Raw genomic sequence first — 19,117 nt, forward strand, 5'->3', positions numbered from 1 at the left:
CTTTGCCGTCTCTGTTTCTGGCTCGTATAGACTCAAACAGTCTGAATAGGTTCAGTCGTCTCATCATAGGTTCATTCTCGTTGGTCCCTCTTGTCTCACTCCGGGTCCTCAGGTTAGTGCCAGTCTTTGTTTGGTCGTGACTTTGATTCTGGCCTTGCAGGAGTTCTCGGACTTGTTTCAGTGTTGTGGGTCTCGTGTTGGTTTTGTGAGTCTTTAAATTAAGATTAGTCCAGATCTTAATTGTGATTTTCCTTGTTTGAATCTTGCCTGGTGGTCTTTTTGCTGTGGGTGTTTCTCAGGCTAAGCTTCATCCCTGTTTGACGACAAAGATGTTTGATTGTGAAACCATGTTTGTGGAATTCTCTTCTTTCCTGTTTTTGTGGAAATCCACATAAACTGGTTGCTGCCTGGGAGGAACTGTAGCACAGATCATTGACTTTGTGTTTCTGGATCTAAAAGCGCCTGCTGATTTCTCTCTGTCTCTGACCTAATTTTGCACTTAGGCTGCGGATGTTTTTTTCCTGCCCTGCAGGTCCAAACCGTCAGGAACCCGAAGCCTCGAGCTGCCGCCGTCTGAAACTAATGACTGGCAGACTGGCTGAGATGAAGACGCAGCTTCCTCTGAGGGCTGCGCCGCTGGTTTTCTGTTTTTGGCTGTTGTGACTTTGATATAAATGCAGGGAGCTGTGACATCAGCCATCTGTTTTCAGCAGTTTACATCTTTAAGATGACGACCGAATAAGCAGTTGTTGCCTATCCTCACTGACGCACCCAAACATAAATGCACTATACACAGGAAAACAGAGGGTTGGTTGACACCAAGGCAGAGGAAGATCCGCAGCAGCAACTGAGCCCAGAAATGTATTCATGTGGACGTAGAAAATAAAGACACGTAGATGTTTCTACCTGGTCACATTGAAACAGAGCATTCAGTCGGGCTCTGTTTCAGGGCTCTTTAATGATTGGATGCTGTAATGTTCTTTATAATGAGAGCAAGACTGTAGGCAGTGAGGACTGAACACTTCAGCCCAGATGATGGTTTTCTCTCTCTGTGTTCTGCAGGATCGAACCAGACGGGTTTCCTGGGCGCGCTCAAAGACAGCCCAGCCAGATATCCTTCCCCATGGACAGTTTCAGCTCCTTTTTATTCTGAAAACAACTTTCAATTGTTCACATGCAAAATATTCCTCCTTCTTCTTTTACTCCATCTTGGTGCAGCCCTTCAGACCATCCTCTGTCTGAAACAAGCTGTTGTAGCTCCTCCCCCTGACAGCCCACTCTCTACTAGCCTCTGGAAGCCTGTTGAGGGGCAGCACTCGGTGCTTTTCCATTGTAAGTGTGTAAGGAGCTGATGGAGGACACATTCAGATATTTTCATAGAAAAATAAAAACAGGTTCCATTTGAAGACTGTGAACTTAAACATGCCTCGTATTACAGGAAGGTTTGGACGCACTCGTACTCTTTAGTCATTTTACATTTTCCATAAATGATTGCAAGCATTTAGTTTTGGTTCTGTAATATCAGCACAGTCATGGCCACGTTCACCTCCTCAAGCATCTACAGTCTGATTCATTTGGTGCGCAGCCATAAAGACACCAGCCGGTCCTCCATCACTGACGTGCATTACATTTAACATCAGGTTAGTTTGTGTTTCTTACAGTAATTGTTCTTCCGGCTTCTCAGTTGTGATTTTTCCAGTTTTGTTGGAGAAATAAAGAGTAGAGTCTGCCTGCAGCCGCCACAGAAAATCAAACCCGGGCGTTAATTACCCCTCATACGGCTTCCTTCCAAAATCAATCCGTCTGTTGCTGTCACCATCAGCTGTGACCACTGGTCAATATGTCCCACAATGTACTGCCAAGGTCAAATTCGCTGACCCTGTCACACCAGAAACAGTAAATCTTCTGTTTCTGCCATTTTCAGTTTTTACTGCAAATAAAATCACTTCAGTTCGTTAATGCAGACGCACAGAAATCCTCCCGTAGCTCCACTTTATCCCCCATCCAAAGACCCGAGTCAGTCCTTGACCCTGCTCTGCACCGTCCTGGAGGTGGTGGTGTGTTTCTTCTCCATTTGGTCCATTGTCGGCCTGTCAGGCTTCCACACCTACCTGATCAGCTCCAACCAGACCACCAACGAGGACGTGAGTATACCTGAGGTTCGAGGACCTAAACGTGAAAAGGGCCTGCAATGTTTCTGATACTCTTGTCTGGTCCAGATTAAAGGGTCCTGGTCCACCAAACGAGGGAAGGATAACTACAACCCGTACAGCTACGGGAACATCCTGACCAACTGCTGTGCTGCCCTCTGTGGACCTCTACCTCCCAGGTCAGTAACCAGCTCTAAAAACAGGACTAGACTCTGTGCTTATAATCAGGACTAAAACCAGGAATACAGAGAGTTATGTGCAGGGCTAAAGGAGATTAAATGAAGAATTGAGAGTAGGAGTAACTCTGGGCTGCTCTGAGGTGAAACTGATCAAAGTCTGAAATCCAGCATGAGCTCTGCACTGATCACTGAAGGTGTTACTAAAATCAGGACCGACTGATAGTTTTCAGGAATACATGAAATGAATCCCAGTCTAAGAAGGATTAAATAGATCAGGATTATAAAAGACTTAAGTGCACTGACATTAGTCCTAAAACAGGGCTCAAATTTAGACTACAGTTAGGACTAAAAACAGGATTAACATTTGAACTAAAATCAGCACTGAAACCATGACTAAATTAAGCACCAAGCTTAGAACTAAAGTCAGGACTAAAGAGAGTTCTTCAGGACTTTACTTTGAGCTAAAATTGGGAATAAAAAATCTGGAGTACTTTGCATTGTATTTAGAAATGACCTGTAATCACTGTAATCTGTGCTTAAAGCTGAACTGAGGTCAGGATTGAAATGACTTCAGTAATAAACAAACAGCCGTGTTGTTGGATTCGATGGCTGGAGCTTTGCAGCCTCAGTTGTTTGTTCCTGGAAGTCGGAGCTCCAAGAAACAAACAAGCTTTTCTTTCTTGGTTTACGCCTGAAAACTTTGCCTTGCTGCTCCTGCTGAAGCTGCTGATGTTTCGCTCTGCCGGTCTCTGAACATAAAGGTGCTTCAGGCGGTCTCTCTTCTTCCCCCTCCTCTCCGCAGACGCCAAGTTTCTGTGTTTAACGAGGACAGTCTTCAGCTGAGACCTTGCACAGAGTAATTACAGCCCTCACGGCTTCCCGTCTCTCAGCTGACTGTCGGCTCGTCTTCTGCACAGAATTAATCAAAAGAACGATCAGAGCGGCCGAGCGATGGCTCTCCTTCATCGTTACCGCCTCCTCGCCGCTTCCATGAGCTCCTATGTTTCCATCCCACCTGCCGTATATCATCATTACAGCGGGAGACCTGGGCTGGGACTCTGCGACACGCTGCTGATACTTTTTATCGGTTTGTCAAAGCAGCTGATCGATGACGTCTTGCTCAGCACAAAGTTAAGCTTTGGTTTCTAACTAAGCGCAGGAACAGACACAGACCGCATCCCAGTGCTTTTAATTATCTGATATATATACTGCATACTCGCCTTCTTTTATTCTCTGTGCTGTTGATCATTTCACCTCTGGTCAATGAGCTTCTATTGACTTCAGGGCTAACATCAGGTCTGTCTGCTGTGAATTTAAAGCTAAACAATCAAAAAACAGGATTAAGAGATTAAATAATCTGAACAGAATCAAACTGATTCCGGACTAAAGTTGGAACTAAAAGTAGAAATCATTTAACATTAGCTCAGGACTGCATTCATCACTGAAGCTAAAGCCAAACAGAATAAACTAATCAGGGTTACAGTCAGGAATGCTAGTACCTGACTTCAGCACTTAGCAGGACTAAGATCTGATTTGTGGTCTAAATGAAATAAATGAACCGGTGAAATCAGGACTAAGTCAGGCCTGCAGAGCACTCTTCAGAGAATTTTTGCAGTAAGCCCCAAAAGACACGACGGTTAGCACTAAAATCACTCATCCTTTGAACAGGATTGCATTAATATCCTAATTCAGGACTAATCCATACAGAGAGCAGCAAACAGTTAGTCCAACACAGAATTAGATAAAAGAAAAAAATTAAGCCGAGCAGCAGAAAGTATCTGTGTGCAGCTTGAGTGATCAGATCCCTGCAATGTGCACGGACTGTAAATTTCATTCTTCAGGAGCTCTCAAAGGAAACGTTGATCGGCCGGCCAGAAGCTTTTCTTGTCTCTCAGTCGCTCTGTGATCCGGCTGCTTTTAAAAAAATGACTGTTTGTTTTTGCAAATGAAATTTCTCTTTTTGTTGTCGTTAATCTTTGTGAATGTTTTTGAAATTATCTCCAGGAAAAATGTTTTGTAATATTTTCACATTTTTTCAGGTTTTTCAGGTTTGATCGTTGATCCGGCTCACTGAAGGACGCCTCTTATTTACTAAACATCGTTTATTGAATGAATCCAACTGAAAAGAGTCTCGAGTGTTTTAAACAGTCAGTGAAGAATGTTGTGTAGAGAAGTGTTGGTGTTTGCAGCCCGGTGCCTCTGTGGAGATTCAGTTAAAGAGAAAACTGTGAAAAGAAAACAGTGACGAAGGGTTTTCCTCTGTGTCCGTGTTGTTTCGTCCTCTGAGGTCACAGACGGAGGAGACGAGGCTCTGATGATGCGTCCAGACGGGTCAGCAGGAGCTCTCTGACGAGGCACCAGCTTTAATATTAATATTAATAATGATGATGATGTGTAACAGCGAGCTGCCTCTGGGAGGATATGCAAGGAGGATTTTCAAAGTAAAAGGATGATGAGCATATGGAGCCTCATTATACAGTCTGCTTGTTTACTCATGGCTGGCTGCTCGCAGCGTTTGAACATGTCGACTCCACCTGCTTACAGGGCGACAGGTGGCGGCGTCCATCTGCATGCTCACAAACACAAAAACACACGTTTCAGGTCAAACTCACTTTTCCTGCAGCCACAGACTGATTTATTTAGCTGAATCTCCCAGATCGAGGTCGCCTGGATGATGTTGGACCGGGTGTTTGACCCAACGTCTCTCAACTTCATGTTCTAGCCTAGGCTCCCCCACCCCCCCAGAGACAGGATATTACTTGATCCTGAAGCCAGTTTTGGCCCCCAGGAGGGCGGGGATGTGCGTTTCTGGCCAGGCTGAACTGATCCCCTGGTCTCTTTACTGGTTTTGATTTCCTCAGAATGTGATTGTTTGTGATTCTTCTTTATCAGTCTGATTGACAGGAGAGGTCTGATCCAGTCCGGCACGCCGCAGACCGTCTCCCAGTCCAATGGCACCAGCAACAGCAGCTATGCCTCCACTCAGCTCCACAGCAACATGGTAGGTGAAGGACGCCGTCATACTTCCCGTTACTGATGCGTCACAGAGAAAAATCATCATAAGGATCTGAAACGCACGTATTCAAAACTGTTTGAATGTAGATTTTTGTTTTTCTTTACGTTTCTTGGGTGTAGAAAAGAAGCTAAAGCTGTTTGGCTGGTGTAACATAAAACAAACTGATAATAAAAGGTTAAAGGGGATAAAAATAAGTAAAAAACAGTAAAATGTGACTTTATTTTAATTATTTTAATTATTATACAGCACATGTTAAACTTCCAAAATTGATCAGAATGAACTGATCAGAATGACGTAAACATCGAAAGAGTAAAAACCTCTGATTGTTCATTTAAAGATGGCCTGGCTTAAAGCTGCATTCTTTCTTGGGTCCAGCAGGGGGCTCAGCCCTGATGATGCGCTGGTTTCGGTCTTTTCACTCATCCTGGAAACTTGAGCAGCTTTTGTGGCCATTCAGGTGAATGTGTTGTAAATAAAGTTTTATGGTGTTGAATGTCTCTCAGTGTGATCAGGATCAGTGCATCCAGAGCACTAAGTTTGTGCTGCAGGCTGCCACCACGCCTCTGCTGCACAGCGACCCCGTCGTGCTGGCCCCGCTGCCAGGTAAGACCACCACTCTGGGGGGCCCCTGCGCCTACCTGGCCCCTGCCCAGCCGTCCCTGCCATCCTGCGGAGGCGATGTCCTGACGCTGAGGGACGCCGCTGTCGACTCCCGCTGTCACCACCACCTGCACCTCCATCACCACCATCACCACCACCACTTTGTGAGTCCGGAGGAGACGCCATGTGCCACGCCACAGGGTGCCCTGCCCTGCCCCGCCCACCTGCACCTCCACCACCAACCCCACCCTGCCATCCCCTCCCCCATTGCCCTGTACGACCCTGCCAGTCAGGACGCTCTACACGAGGACTCGGTCAGGGGGCTAGTGAAGCTCAGCTCCGTCTGAATGTGACGTCCGTTGGACAGATTTTTACTGTCTATGTTAAAAAAACTAAACAAATAAAACAAACTGTTTCCAAATCGTGATGATAAAAACGAACACACCTCAGTAAAACATCTGATCACAAACTCAGCTGATGGGCTGGTGTCTCGGGTGAAGATTGTCCTCAGAGCAAAGACTTGTCTCCAGACGCCAGAGAAACGCTGACACTTTCTCCCTTTTAGACTTTTTGTCTTTGACGCTTCTCGATTTCACATTTTTTGTGACTTTGTTTGGCAGCTTTTAGAAAGTCCACCTGTTCTGCCCCGTTTGTCCTGTATTAAATATTACTTTAGTAAACTCAAGACACTTTCGCACAAAAGCACCTTTTCTGTTTGGACTTCTGTCTGAGGACCAAAGCTGGACTTGGTCCTCGTCCACTTTCCGTTCGTGTTTCATCCTTCGACCAACCTTCATTCTTTGAATTCCTGCTAAAAACGTTGAATCCAGAATAAGCTACTTCAATGCCAAACGTTCAGCTGCAGCAGCAGCAGGACCAAAACTACAAACTCTGACTTTTTATTTTATTACATATAATAAATAATATTTGATTGTTTTTTGGTTCTGATGGTAACTGGTTGGTGTTCTGAGACCAGCATTTGCCTCAGCCAATCAATGTTTGTGATACAATGTCAACAAATAAAAAACAAAAAGCCAATTCAAAGATCAGTTTGAGCTGCATGATGATATTCAAATGTCTTCATGTCATCATGTTTCTGAGTCAGAGGAAAACTGAAGGTTTAGTGTTTGGTTTAAATGATGGACGAATCCATCATGCGTGTTTTTCCTGAGTACACATTCATGCGTTAGGATGCCCAGATGCACCACAGCAACATGGAGTCTTCATGTAGGCGTCTGTGTGCTGCATGGATGAGTTAACAAATTCCATTAACCTCCAATTAAAAGCTATACTCAGATGTAGGGATGGGTATCGTTTAGGTTTTATCCGATACCGGTGCCAAACCGGTACTTTTGAAACGGTGCCGGTGCTCAAACGGTGCTCAAACCGGTACTTAAAGAATGGAGAACACAAAATTGGTCCAAAAACCTCTCATGTTCAGCTGTTTATTTTGTAAAAAGATAACAATGTTAGCCTTTTCTGCAGCTATAGGGCATATATGGTATCACTCTTGGCTGGAAGCAGTGCTTAAACAATGGAAAAAACACAAACTTTGTCCAAAATCCTCTCATGTTTAACTGTTTCCCACTTTTTCTTTGGTCATTTTAGCCTTTTTAGCCAGGGTGAAGGGAGAATCTGCCATCAAACAAGAAGACAGCCACGTAACTACGACGGTGTTTGCTAGTTCACCTTACATGCATTAATGTAATAATGTGGTTAGCCTACTCAACGTAAATTACACACGGACAACATTAAGCTACTCATGCAGAGAAGAACGGCTGCTGCTGCCATCATCATCCGTCATCATTTCTGCTACACTGGCAGGGCTAGGGGCCAGGACTCTCCTCTTCGTGTTTTTGGGGGATGTTGCTAACTCAGGGTCCGATAACAGGGACCACACCCGCAGTAGATGCGCTCGGTGTGAGGTCTCGCAGCAAGCTATCAAATACGGCGCATTTTTCGGCTTTTAAAAAAAAAACGCTATGCGTCGCCAGGTGTTTCATCGGATTTGAGGTGTTACCTCCTTTGACAGTATCACAGTATCAGCTTAAAGCACTTGTTGCAGGCTGCTGAGTTTGCATCTTTTGCTGTGAAGTACAGCCAGACTTTTGACCGCTTCGCTTTGGGCATTTTTAATCTGTAGCTCTGCTCTAAAAGAACGTACGTACCTGGACCCGCCTACTATCCTCGGAAACGTAAAATGATTGGCTAGAATTCAAAGTGTATCACAGCTCAGGAAAAAAAAGCACCGAAATAAAGCACCGAAATGTGCGCTGCTTTTCGGTCTGGTTACTACCGTTTATGACAGAACTGGTGCCATCATGGCACCGGATACCGGTACCATCCCTACTCAGATGTTTATCACATGACAAGTAAATGGTACAAATGAACGAGCTAAGAAGCCACAAAGACGATCCTCAGCAGCTTTTTATAACAGGGGTGTTGTCATGAACACTGACTGGCTGAGGCAGATGTTGTCCTACCATATAGATGTTTATTTCTGAGGATAAGAAATTTCTGGAAAACTTGTGCAGATCTGAGTGGAGGGAAGCAACAACACTGCCAGACGTTCAGCCGAGGATTGCAGGTGCTTTTTGGATATCCCTGCGTTTAAAGTTGCTTCGTTTTTAGGCGAATAAATGGCCAGTATGACTTTATATGTTGTGTTGAAGAGATGTAAACTCAAGCTGAACGCTAGCTGGGCCGGGTGTTAACGTAATACCAGCTCTTACCACATGATGGTGCAGTCCCTGAGGGAAACCTTTAATTAACCTAGTAAGTCGTTAAGAACAATTTTATTTAAAATGACGACCAAAGTAAAAGGTCAAGTCTGTGAGAAAATGGGGATACAGCTAAAAACACACCTGCTGGTAAAACGCTGCCCCCTGGTGGTGAAAGCTTTTGGGGATAATGACAAAAAGCACCTTTAAATCATTGGGAAAACTTTGCTTGTGGTGTGGAGTGACAACGAACCAAACCTGTCTTTTATTCATACAACATAAACCACCCAATAAAACAAGTTTACACTCAGTTCATTTTCACACTTTTCCAAAGCTGTAGAACCAAAATAATCACCAAATGGTCCTATAATAAAATCATCAAATGAATTTAAAATCACATACACATAAAAAAAAGCCAGACTCTCAGTGTTGGACCTCCTCCTGACCTCCTCATACACGCTGACCATGATGTGGAGCCATCTCTCCATCATACCTGTCCCTCTGATCTTCATACCTCAGCCTTTCCTCCTGTTCCCCTACGTTAAGAACGGCTTCCTGACAGGCGTCCTTCCACTGAGATCATTTCTGAAGAGGCTTCGGTGAGCAGTGGATGATCAGCTGAAGGTTCAGATCATTTCTCGGGTCCTGTTTCAGGTCTTTTTTTTTTTTTCCTGTTTCAGTAGTTTTTAAGGTCAGGACTTTCAGATACTGTTTATCAGTTATGCACAATCTTGCACTTAAGTCGTCATCATCCATCACTAATTAAAAAGCAACAAGAGAACAGATCTGATAAAGGACTTGTGCAAAAATATCAATCACAAAAGCGTGACAACTTCTCTGACTGATCTCAGTCTACCAGGTGAGGGTGCTCTTTATTCTACAAAACAGATGATTAAAGATACGTTTTTGGACAATGAGAAACAGTTTTTAAACTTTGCCTCTGTTCACCTCCATAGTCGATTTTAAATAAAACTAAAATGATGCAATGAAAATGAAGACAGCTTTAAATTAAGGGGTTTAACAAAAGTATTACATTAGCTATTTTGGAATTTTAGCCATTTTTATTCATGGTCCCCATTTTCAGAACTTTCCATAAAAGTAATTGAACAGTTGGTTGGTGAGGACACCTTCAGAGTCTTCATCAGCAGGGGGAGAAATGGACTCACTGATGATCGCCATGTTGGGTGGCCCTCACAGACTTTGTGATGTTCTCACTCCTCTCCTTTGAGAAAGTTTTTTTGTTTCATGTTCAGATCTTATTTCAGGACAAAATGTATATCACTGTTGTGTTAGAACAGCGGTCCCCAACCCCCGGGCCTCGGACCGGTACCGGTCCGTGAGTCGTTTGGTACCGTGCCGCGAGAGTTGAGGCTCAGGTGTGAAATGTATGGTTTTCAGGGTTTTTGTCGGTTTTCAGCGTTATTTTGTTATCGTTTTTATCGTTTACTCGGTTTTCCTGGGTCTTTCCACGTGTGTTATGAATAAATCGTTTATTCAGTACCGGTACTAGTTTTATTTTGTTGTATTTATCCGCAACACCTTAAAGGCCGGTCCGTGAAAATAATGTCGGGCATAAATCAGTCCGTGGCGCAAAAAAGGTTGGGGACTGCTGTGTTAGAAGACAAATCCAGATAACTGTAGATTATTTATTGGCTGGAATCAAACAGTTTGAAGAATAGCTAATGTTTTATTGATTTCTTTAGAAAGAAAACTGTTTGAAAAACATCATCTCACTATTAAATTTATACGCAATAAGATGACATCAATGTTTGTTAGTTGTGTTGTTAGTTGTAATGTGTCTTGTCAGTTTATTACATTCTTCCTAATATACAGTGTTTCGCTAACATGGTTCCAAGATTCTGTCAGTGTTTCTGTGACTGTCTGGCTGCTTTCCATCCTACTGAACATATGAAGGAAATATAGATGACTGACTGTATAGCAGCAGCCTTCAGATGAGTCACTCGATAATTGATTGACAGGAAATTAATCCTAATTATTCAGATTGCAGGTTGTATTTTGTGCTTCACACAGGCTGTGTGCTGGCAGGGTTTAATGGATTTATTTGTTGTTGATGATACTAAACTGAATATTTTCATAATGATGACTCTGAATTCAGCTGCTGGAACCTCTAACTGATATTTGATGGGAAAACATTCAGTATAGAAGAAAACCAGAAGCCAGAATACTTGGTGTGAAGGTTTAACACTGCTGATCCTTTTGAATTGACTGAATATTAATGGACTGACGTTTCCAGTGACAGTGACTCAGTGTGTGTCCATGAATGCATCATGTATGCTGCAGTTTCATGGCTCCATCTAATGGACTGATAGTAGAAGTAGAGCAGCTGAAATAAATAAGATAATGATAGAAGCCAGGATGACAGGAAAAGAACAAAACACTGTCAGAGAAGACTGGAAACAAGCACTAAAGACTCCAAATTCATCCATGTTTAAAATTTCAATATATACAAAAATTGTTTTTACCCAGACGGAATCACAGCTACAAGATGATCCTGGTATAAAATGTAGGTAAAAAGTATTTCCTTCATATGTTCTAACCTATTCTGAGCAGCAAGCCAAGATGAGTCCTGAAAGTTTGCCCAAAACACACTTTTTGAAGTTTGAAGTCCAGTGAATTATAAGATACAGATTCAACATCCAGAGTACTGGTGCTTGTTTCTGTTCCTCTGCATCACTGACATTAAGCTGGTGTAGTTTATTCACCTCCCTATCCCTGGCCACCTCCTCCAGCTTATACATCTCCTACACTAGGAGGAGTAACGGCTCTACTCTGAGGGAGAGGCCAGCCATCCTTCAGAGAAAGCTCATTTCTACAGTATGTATCCACAATCTCGTTCCAGTCACTACCCAAAGCTCGTGACCATAGGTGAGGGTAGGGACATAGATCGACCGGTAAATTGCACGCTTCACTTTTACACTCAACTCTCTCTTCACCACAACGGACCAATACAGCGTCCGCATCACTACAGCTGCAGCACCAATCCATCTGGCTCCCACCTTTACTCGCATCTTCAACAGATCCCTGGAGCTGTGTGAAGTTCCCTCCTGCTTCAAACGCTCCACCATCATCCCTGTTCCCAAGAAACCCACCATCACAGGACTGAATGACTACAGACCTGTTGCCTTGACGTCTGTGGTCATGAAATCCTTCGATCGACTGGTGTTAGCCCATCTGAAAGACATTACAGGCCACCAGCTGGACCCTCTGCAGTTTGCCTACCGGGCAAACAGGTCAGTGGATGATGCAGTGAACATGGGGCTGCATTACATCCTGCAACACCTTGACCGCCCGGGAACTTGTGCCAGGGTCCTGTTTGTGGACTTTAGTTCGGCTTTTAACACCATTGTGCCTGAACTTCTCTCCTCGAAACTCTCCCAGCTCAGCGTGTCACCAGCTACCTGTCAGTGGATCACCAGCTTCCTGACAGACAGAAAGCAACAAGTGAGGCTGGGGGAGATCACCTCTGAAACTCGGTCCCTCAGTATTGGTGCCCCTCAAGGATGTGTTCTCTCACCACTACTGTTCTCCCTCTACACTAACGACTGCACCTCCAAGAACTCGGCTGTTAAACTCCTTAAGTTTGCAGATGACACCACTGTCATTGGCCTCATTCAGGATGGTGATGAGTCTGCATATCGGCAGGAAGTTGAGCGGCTGGTACTCTGGTGCAGTCACCACAATCTGGAGCTGAACACTCTGAAGACTGTAGAGATGACAGTGGACTTCAGGAGACATCCCTCAACTCTGCTCCCCCTCACCATATCAGACAGCCCTGTGTCGACTGTGAAGATCTTCAAGTTTCTGGGTACCACCATCTCCCAGGACTTGAAGTGGGAGACCAACATCAACTCCATCCTCAAAAAGACCCAGCAGAGGATGTACTTCCTGAGACAACTGGGGAAGTACAGTCTTCCACAGGAGCTGCTGATCCAGTTCTACACTGCGGTCATTGAGTCTGTCCTGTGCTCCTCCATCACAGTCTGGTATGGAGCAGCCACTAAACAGGACAGGAGCAGACTGCAGCGGACTGTACGGGCAGCAGAAAGGATCATCGGCGCCCCCCTGCCCTCCATCCAGGATCTGTACCTCTCAAGAACCAGGAAACAGGCAGGGAAAATCATCACAGACCCCTCACACCCTGGACACAGACTTTTTGATCTGCTGCCCTCTGGCAGACGGTACAGAAGCCTACCCGACATAGGAACAGTTTCTTTCCCCTGGCCATCTCCCTTCTTAACAGTTGACCTGTCACACTGCTCCCACTGCCAGACTGCAACTGCACCTTATGTACATTCTGTAGTATTCATTCCACCTCATTTCATTTCTGTATTTTATGTATATAAGTTTAGATTAGTTATTTATAGTTGGTTTACACAGCTTTGTGTATGTATGTGTACGTATGTGTAATGTGTGTATATAGACACGTGTGTGTGTGTGTGTGTGTGTGTGTGTGTGTGTGTGTGTGTGTGTGTGTGTGTGTGTGTGTGTGTGTGTGTGTGTGTGATTTACATTGCTGTGCTTGAGAGCCACCATCTGCCGGAACCAAATTCCCTGTATGTGTCTGTGCATATACTTGGCCAATAAACACGATTCTGATTCTGATCTGTCAATCTCCCGCTCCCTTATCGCATCACTCGTGAACAAGACCCGGAGATACTTGAACTCCTCCACTTGGGGCAGGAACTTGTCCCTGAGCCGGAGTTGGCACTCCACCCTTTTCTGGCTGAGGACAATGGCCTCAGATTTGGAAGTGCTTATTCTCATTCCCATTCTGAGACCCAAATGAAAGCCTTCCGCAACTTGGCTATGCCTAGATATTCTGTCCATACAATTATGAACATAATTGGTGACAAATTGCAGCCCTGGTAGAGTCCATCACCCACCGGGAATGAGTCCGACTTATTGCCGGCTATGTGGACCAAGCTCTTACAATGGTTGTTTAAGGATCGAATAGCCTCTAGCAATGAGCAAGACACCCCATACTCTTGAAGCACCTCCCATAGGACACTCCGAGGGACACAGTCGAATGTCTTCTCCAAGTCCACAAAACACATGTAGACTGGTTGGGCAAACTCCCATGCACCCTCAAGTATCCTCGAGAGGATAAAGAGCTGGTCCAGTGTTCCACGACCAGAACAAAAACCGCATTGTTTCTCCTCTATCCAAGGTTGGATTAACGGATGGATTCTCCTTTCCAGTACACTGGCATAGACTTTCACAGGGAGGCTGAGGAGTGTAATCCCCCTATAGCTGGAACACACCCTCGGTCCCCCTGCTTAAAGATAGGAACCACCACCCCGGTCTGCCAATCCAGAGGTACCACCCCTGATCTCCACACAGTATTGTAGAGGCGTGTCAACCAAGACAGCCCTACAACATCCAGAGCCTTCAGGAACCCAGGGCAGACCTAATCCACCCCTGGTGCTCTGCCACGAAGGAGTTGTTTAACTGCCTCAGCCACCTCACCCCTAGAGATAGATGAGCCGTCCCCCTCGTCCCCAGACTATGCTAACTCCACGGAAGACGTTCCAGTGGGATTAAGGAGGTCCTTGAAGTTTTCCTCCCACTGCCCAACAATGTTTTCATTCGAAGTCAGCAGCTTCAGCAAACAAGGTGTGGAACATGGTGCACTCAATGTCCCCACTCTCCCTCAGAATGCTGTTGAAGCTCTGCTGGAAGTGTGAGTTGAAGATCTCGCGGACTGGGGCCTCTGCCAGGCATTCCCAGGTATATACTATACGTTTAGGTGCACCAGGTCTGTCCAGCATCCACCCCCACCACCCGATCCAACTCACCACCACCCAATGTATCTCACCACCAGGTGGTGAACAGTTGACCCCTCAGCCCCTCTCTTTACCTGAGTGTCCAGAACATATGGCCGCAGGTCTGGTGATACAATTACAAAATCAATCATCGACCTGCAGCCTAGGGTGTCCTGGTGCCACATGCACTTATGGACACTCTTATGTTCGAACATGGTGTGGACAAATTGTGGTTTGGACAGAACAAAACACTGCTCGGGTTCAGATCCGGAAGGCCATTCTTCCAGGTCTCACTCTTGTTGCCCACATTAGTGTTAAAGTCTCCCAGTAGGACAACAGAGTCCCCTGGTGGAGCACAGTCAGGACCCGTTCCCCAACCCGAAGGCACAGGGAACAAACCCTCTTGTCCACTGGGAGAAACCCTAAAGTACAGGCAGCAAGCCAAGGGGATACTAGGATACCCAACCCAGCCCACCGCCTATCACCAAGAGCAACTCCAGACTAAGAGTCCAACCCCTCTCCAGGAGAATGGTTCCAGAGCCCAAGCTATGCATTGAGGTGAGCCTGACTATATCTAGTACCTCTCAGCCTCATGCACTAACTCAGGCTCCTTCCCCACCAGAGAAGTGACCTTCCAAAAAAAATCACAGTTGTAAATAAAGCACTACTGAACTGACAAACGCAGAAGTGTCCGTCTGTGGGTCATGTGTCACAATGAATTTCTAAGGAAATTATATGGTTACAGTTGCTCCAAGACAATAATAACAGTAACAGACTGATATTTTTTGTGGTGGTGTTTTTAACCCAGTTCAGTTCATTATCTGTGTGTACCCCGAGGTATTTATAGTCCTCCAAAATGTCCGCATCAACCCCTTGAATTGAAACAGGGGTCACACGTTTCCTGGTCCTCCTACAGTCCACAATCAAGTCTTTGTTATTTGTCACACTGATACTGCTCACACCATGTGACAAAGGAGTTGACCACAGCCCAATACTCCATCTCAACACCCTCACTAATGTATCCACCCACTGCAGAGTCATCAGAAAATTTCTGAAGATGGCAGCTCTCTGTGCAGTAGCTAAAGTCTGTGGTGCTGAGGGTGAAGAGGAAGGGGGAGAGGACGGTCCCTTGTGGTTCCCCTGTGTTGCTGATCACCTTGTAAGACACACAATGTTGAAGATGCACATATTGTGGTCTTCCTGACAGGTAATCAACAATCTGGGACATGAGAGACACATCCACCTGCAACGCTGTCAGCGTATCATCCAGAAGGGTTGGCCTGATGGTACTGAATGACTGGAAGGCTGGGGACTCAAACGACAGTCAGGACCCGATCCTCAACCCAGGGTATGAGGGACCAGGCAGCGAAGGCATAGAGGACACAGGAAAAAATGTCTTCGAAATGGGTTTTCTTTATTTTCACAATCATCCTGGAGTGCCCAGAATGGGCACTCCAGACTTTCATGTCAACCAAAAGTATATATATGTACTAATACTGTAGCCAGAAGAACACAATGAACAGTTTCATACAGTTTTATGACTTTCAAGGTTTTCAAAGTATTGCCTCTCTGTTTGAAAACCTCACATATTACATACGAGGGATTTTACATACATACAACAAACTGTTGATTTTCTGAAGCTCCAAACTTTGCATGACCATCTCATAAAATAAGGTCTACTATATAACCCTGATGACACAGACGCACAAACCTGTTTGTTTGTCCTTCCTAGACCCCCACCTATTCACTGTGTTGTCTCCTCCTGAAGTTAAAATGTTAAGCCACATCTTTATGTCATTATGTACCAAAAAAAAAATCTGCAAACAAAAGAAAAATTTAAGTAAACCAATCTATAAACAAATCTAAATTTATGCTTGCCTAACTGATATTAATGTTGCAGTTCTGGAATGCAATGCCTTCTCCTTAAATTACCCTCGATACACACTGACACCATATCCTGGGGATTCAGCCCACGAATGGCCTTAGGATAAAAACTCCTCTTGAGCCTCTCTGTTTTTGTTCGGATGATGCGGAACCTTCTGCCTGATTTCAGAAGCTGGAACAGTTCGTTACTGGGATGTGATGGGTCCTTCAAAATCTGAGCTGCTCTAGTCCAGCATCTCCTGAAGTAAATGACCTGTAGGGAAGGGAGAGCAGTCCTGCAGCAGCATTCTGCCATACGGATCACTCTCTGAAGAGCTTTTTTATCCTTGACACAGCTGTTTCCATACCAGGATGCAAGGCTGGACTGGGACAAAAAATCGGCCCGGGCATTTTGACTAGAGACCGGCCCACCAGGATAAAGATTGAAAATGTGATGTCATTCAGGGGTAAAAACCGCAAAGGATTCTGGGAACTTGTGGCAAGAGGTACTAGCGCACGCAGGCTTTCAATTGAACTCAGTTACACAGCGCTTAAAAGAAACCCAAAAGATGGCAAGAAGCTGTTGTATTATTAACTGCAATAGCCGGTCGCATGACAGCCACGGGAAGCCGACGGGTAAAGGGATCGGTTGTTATCGGATTACGTCGTTGAAGAGAAATTGTTCGAGCCATGTTTCCGAAGTAACAAAGAGGCGACGGATGGTCTGGATATACCAAATATAACATCTCAGAACACTCCAGCTCACATGTTAGTCTGCTCCAAGCATTCCCACAAAGGTCAGAGTTTTGTAGTAGTTAATACGTAATTTTTCTTAACATAATTGGTGATATAGGTTACAAGCAAGTCTGGCGCTGAACAGAAATTGTCGCGCTATGCTCCTTTATTTATTGTGCATAAATAGTGAATTGTCCTGACACAATATTGCGTTTCGCTTCTGTTATTATGGTACATTGACAAAAACATATACTTTTATTCACAGGATAAAACAGTTGTTTTGTATCACTAATTGCCCAGTACGATTACAGCATACAGTATTATTGTCACTGCTACATTTCTGTAATGCGAACCAGAAATTATTTCCACTACTAATTAATTAAATGGTAAATGGCCTGTATTTATATAGCGCTTTACTAGTCCCTAAGGGGGCGACCGTGGCTCAGGGGGTTGGGAATCGCATCTGTAACCGGAAGGTCGCCGGTTCGATCCCTGGGCTCTCTGTCCTGGTCGTTGTGTCCCTGGGCACAACACTTTACCCTACTTGCCTACTGGTGTTGGCCAGAGGGGCCGATGGCGCGATATGGCAGCCTCGCTTCTGTCAGTCTGCCCCAGGGCAGCTGTGGCTACAACTGTAGCTTGCCTCCACCAGTGTATGAATGTGAGAGTGAATGAATAGTGGTATTGTAAAGCGCTTTGGGTGCCTTGAAAAACGCTATATAAATCCAATCCATTATTATTATTAAGGACCCCAAAGCGCTTTACATATCCAGTCATCCACCCATTCACACACACATTCACACACTGGTGATGGCAAGCTACATTGTAGCCACAGCCACCCTGGGGAGCACTGACAGAGGCGAGGCTGCCGGACACTGGCGCCACCGGGCCCTCTGACCACCACCAGTAGGCAACGGGTGAAGTGTCTTGCCCAAGGACACAACGACCGAGACTGTCCAAGCCGGGGCTCGAACCGGCAACCTTCCGATTACAAGGCGACCTCCCAACTCTTGAGCCACGATCGCCCCCCTAATTACCGTTGAGCTCAAAGGTTATATTAATAAACGGTTAACAAATGTGTATGTCTGTGAAGGTTTTCAGTCATCCAGGTCATCGTAGTCAAAGGAGCTTGCAAAGAAAGGCGTCTGGACAGTGTTTTAGGTGTTTAGCAATGTTATAAGTGGCTGAGTTTATGCTACTGACTATGGGTCTGAGTGGGACAGCTTCCTTGTGGATTTTAGGAAGTCCGTAAATGCAGGGTATCGCATCCCCTGGGTAAAGGCGGTGATATGTAAGGCGGTCAATAATTTTGTCCTTTTCAAAGTCTTGAAGGCAAGCTATAACTTTCTTTTTGTAGCTGCTTGTGGGGTCTCGCTTTAAGGCTTCGTAGGTATTGTTGTCACTGAGGAGAGTAGTGATCTTTGTATGGTAATCTGTAGTGTTTAGGACCACGGTGCATCTTCCCTTATCAGCTGGTAAAACAGTGATGTTGTGGTCTTTGCTCAGGGAAGCGACGGCCTTCTTTTCCTGTATTGTGAGGTTGGATGGAGGGAGCGTGGCTGAGACTTTCATCCTGATTTGCTCTGCTTCTGTCTGTGATAATTTATTAATCCGTATGACAGATTCTGTGGCTGTGATGAGGTCCACTATGGGCAACTGTTGTGGAGAAATGGCAAAAATTGCTACCATCCTTGCTCCTCTTGTGGGGAACACCCCACACCACATCAAGAACTCCACCGACTTCACCGACAAGGTCCAGAAACCTACCCTGGATCCAGATGAAACCATGGTGTCCTTTGATGTAGTCTCTCTCTTCACTTGCATACCCACCACGGAGGCCGTGGAGACTGTCAGAAAACGACTACAAGAAGACAGCTCCTTAGAGGACAGGACCAACTTCACACCCGATCAGATCTGCACACTGTTAGACCTCTGCCTCACCACTACATATTTCAAGTACAACGAAGGCTTTTACAGAAAAAAACATGGCTGTGCCATGGGCTCCCCCGTGTCACCTATTGTAGCCAACCTTTACATGGAGGAAGTGGAAAGGAAAGTGGAAAGTTCAAAG

General features: G+C 45.1%; 1 protein-coding gene across 1 annotated transcript in view; it reads left to right on the plus strand.

The window, feature by feature from the left end:
- The window catches only part of zdhhc14 (zDHHC palmitoyltransferase 14), a 17,637-nt gene extending 10,641 nt beyond the window's left edge, over positions 1–6,996 (plus strand). Inside the window, exons 5-9 of the mRNA XM_085381484.1 lie at positions 1,063–1,111; positions 2,042–2,144; positions 2,220–2,329; positions 5,222–5,330; positions 5,849–6,996. Coding sequence (XP_085237610.1) covers positions 1,063–1,111; positions 2,042–2,144; positions 2,220–2,329; positions 5,222–5,330; positions 5,849–6,292 — 815 coding nt within the window. The 3' untranslated portion in view covers positions 6,293–6,996. The remainder of the gene's footprint in view (positions 1–1,062; positions 1,112–2,041; positions 2,145–2,219; positions 2,330–5,221; positions 5,331–5,848) is intronic.
- Positions 6,997–19,117: the final 12,121 nt, after the last annotated feature.

The sequence above is a fragment of the Rhamphochromis longiceps genome, linkage group LG15, assembly GCF_057381845.1.
Source record: "Rhamphochromis longiceps isolate RC_006_pf linkage group LG15, R_longiceps_female_GT1.1, whole genome shotgun sequence".
NCBI classification, from domain to species: Eukaryota; Metazoa; Chordata; class Actinopteri; order Cichliformes; family Cichlidae; genus Rhamphochromis; species Rhamphochromis longiceps.